Source organism: Atta cephalotes (assembly GCF_000143395.1).
Source record: "Atta cephalotes unplaced genomic scaffold scaffold01451, whole genome shotgun sequence".
NCBI classification, from domain to species: Eukaryota; Metazoa; Arthropoda; class Insecta; order Hymenoptera; family Formicidae; genus Atta; species Atta cephalotes.
In genome coordinates, this window is record NW_012131515.1 from 1 (window position 1) to 2,902 (window position 2,902).

General features: G+C 32.1%; 1 protein-coding gene across 1 annotated transcript; it reads right to left on the reverse strand.

Annotated features, from left to right (window-relative positions):
• Positions 1–83: 83 nt before the first annotated feature.
• Positions 84–1,384, reverse strand: LOC105625413 (eukaryotic translation initiation factor 3 subunit I). The gene is made up of 4 exons (XM_012206745.1): positions 1,147–1,384; positions 781–1,061; positions 485–685; positions 84–332 (listed from the first exon to the last, which is right to left on the reverse strand). The coding sequence occupies exons 1-4, from the start codon at positions 1,382–1,384 to the stop codon at positions 84–86; spliced, it is 969 nt and encodes a 322-aa protein (XP_012062135.1).
• Between the last annotated feature and the right edge of the window lie 1,518 nt (positions 1,385–2,902).

Sequence of the window (2,902 nt, forward strand, 5' to 3'; positions counted from 1 at the left end):
TATATATATATATATATATATATATATATATATATACTTGGAGAATTATATATATTATAATATACATATATCTCTTGACAAATTTAATATTCGAAATGAAAGTCGAAATAAGATTGATCAAAATTATTAATGCGCATATATCCGTCTTCTCCGCCTGTAGAATAGCTGCGACCATTAGGGTGAAAAGCGAGAGAGTTAATGGGTCCGAAGTGTCCTTTCAAACGTGCAAATTCTTCTTCAAATACTAAGTGAAAGAATCGCGAATCGAATTTGCCTTGTCGTGCAGATGTTGTGGTAACATCCATGGCATCTTGACCGCCACCAAGAACCACCTACAGAAAAATATGGTTTATTTAGCAAATATTATTTATTTATACTATTTATAATACTATTTATTTCCTTCAGTAGAAATTATACCATACTCTTCTATCATAATTTTTTCAAAAATCATACTAATGAACAACTATTCTGACTTGAATCTTACATGATCAAAAATTGGTGATATCGTAGCCGAATTTACGGGTCTTTCCGTCTTGTAAGTCTTCAATAGCATTAAAGACTCGCTGTCGAAAAGTTTTGCCGTGTGATCCTTGGATGCAGTTACAAACATGGTGCCATCCTTGTTGCATTGCATATCATTTATCTGAGATTTATGACCTTTAACACTAGACAGCTTCTTTCCTGTCTATAAATATTATAAATATCAATAATTAATATCAATGTATCTACTAATATATTATATCATATTTCTGCAATCAAGCTAATGATAAAGACACTTACTCTCACATCCCAAAGTTTAATTTCACCATCTTCGTGACCTGTGATAATGGTCTCGTCGAGGGCTCCCCATAATATGGCAGAAATTCTAGGACCATTGACTGAAATTCTAGAGATCGCATCCTCCTGTGATAACGTAGAATCGACATTTCGTACATCCATAATAAACATCTCGCACTGATGACCTAAAGCCTTGTCAGTGGAGAATACCGCGAGGTTTGCAGAATAACTGAAGCCGCACGTTCTTACAGAACTGTTCGTTGTCAGTTGTCCTATTTCCTTGCCTGAACATTATACAAAGATATCATGTATGATCCACAAGCAAAATTTTCTCATTTCTGTATATATGATTCTATCATATGCACAAACCAGTTTCACAGTCCCAGACTCTCAGAGTATTGTCACCGCTGCCGGATAACAACCGCGTGGTATCCCAATTGACATCAATACACCATACGGAACCATTATGCCCATTAAAAGTACCAAGACGCTCTCCATTCAACGAATACCAAACATTGGGTTGTTTGTCCTTACTAGCGGAGAACAATAGATCTCCTTCTCTATTATACTTTATTTTGGTGATGGCACGCTCGTGCCCGTGCAACATCAAAGGTTTCTGAAATAAATTTCTTTTCTTCGGTAAGAAAGATATGGATATTAGGTGGGAAGTTGGATGAATAATCATTTGCTAAGCGATATAAGAAATTTTTTAAGAAAAAACTATTACACAGAAACAAGAACTGAACGTAAGTTTCAAATTAGGAAATAAATCATAGTATTGCCTGAAAAATCTAAAAAAATGCTATGAAGAAGAGGTTAATATTGTCACATGTTCTATTACATAGTTTGTAGCATAGACTCCTGTTACGAAAAAAAATAATAATGTATCGGCGCGAAATTAAGGAAAAACTAACCATTATGTGGCGTTTTAATCTACGATCGTATATTTTTTATTAATCGACAAATTAAACTTCTCTTTACAGCACACGATTACCCACACACTCGCACATCCACCACACAGCCACAATGACCAACACTCGACTCTCAACTCCGTCAAGCAGTGATGCCAACTCGAGTTTGAGAGCTCTTAGTGTTTCTATCATATTTCAAAAGAACAGACCTTAGGCTGCGTTCACTCTCTTGAATTATCTCAATTTCGACGATTTTTTACGTAAACATTATATGATATGAGTATTTCATTAATCATATTGATGCATATTATGCCAATTTAGTATAAATACATTGCTAATAATGAAGATATTTTAATAGAAAGTTAACTAATTAGTACGCTGATCGCTGATATAAAAGGAGTTTAAATAGTACAATTCGCTTTAACATTCGCACGTCTGCAAGCGTTTCATCTTTATTTATAATATTTGAAAACGTTAACAAAATAATGAAATGATTCTCGCGAACATTAAAAATGTAAAGTAGAATCTTAATATTTACTAAGGCTGCGTCTCGTTTTCACGTTCACATGCTATAAGCATCAGTTCATCCTTGCTGTCTATTAAATATTAAACGAAGACAAATGATGCTTATAAACGCTGTAAGTATAAAACAGAACGCTCTTGTTTTTATTAAAAGCGGCATATAAATAGATTCACCTTTAAGTAACTGCTTTTTACACTTTATGATTGCATACGCAATACGTTATGCTATTAAACAATTCAGTAAAAAAAAAAAAAACCAGTTTTAGTAATTGTTTAAACACTTTAACGTTATAATACATGATTTATAAAATTTATGTGATTTAACTTGCTATTAAAATTAAATAACTTCTCTACGAGAATACATAAAAAAATTATGTAAGTCATCATGATTAGGATTTAAGTTTGGACTAGGTACCTACATATATATTAGGTGTGGGAAAAAGTTTGTGGCGTTTTTTTAATGCCACCTAATGGGAAAAACGCCACGAACTTTTTCCCATACCTAATATAAACTAATTAGTAAATGATTGCAATATACATGTATGTGCACACATGCACTGTATACAATATATTTATATATAGGCATTAAAATATACAACTAATTGCATACGCATAATATATATATATATATACACACACACACATATATATATATATATATATATATATATATATAATAATATATATATATA

What these genes read in the sequence shown, in the direction of transcription:
- LOC105625413 (XM_012206745.1), bottom strand. Translation starts at nt 1,384, where the DNA reads ATGTTGCACGGGCACGAGCGTGCCATCACCAAAATAAAGTATAATAGA. An exon ending in TTAAACTTTGGGATGTGAGA is followed by an intron (nt 686 to 780) that starts GTAAGTGTCTTT and finishes TAATATTTATAG; the next exon opens with ACAGGAAAGAAGCTGTCTAG. An exon ending in TATCACCAATTTTTGATCAT is followed by an intron (nt 333 to 484) that starts GTAAGATTCAAG and finishes ATTTTTCTGTAG; the next exon opens with GTGGTTCTTGGTGGCGGTCA.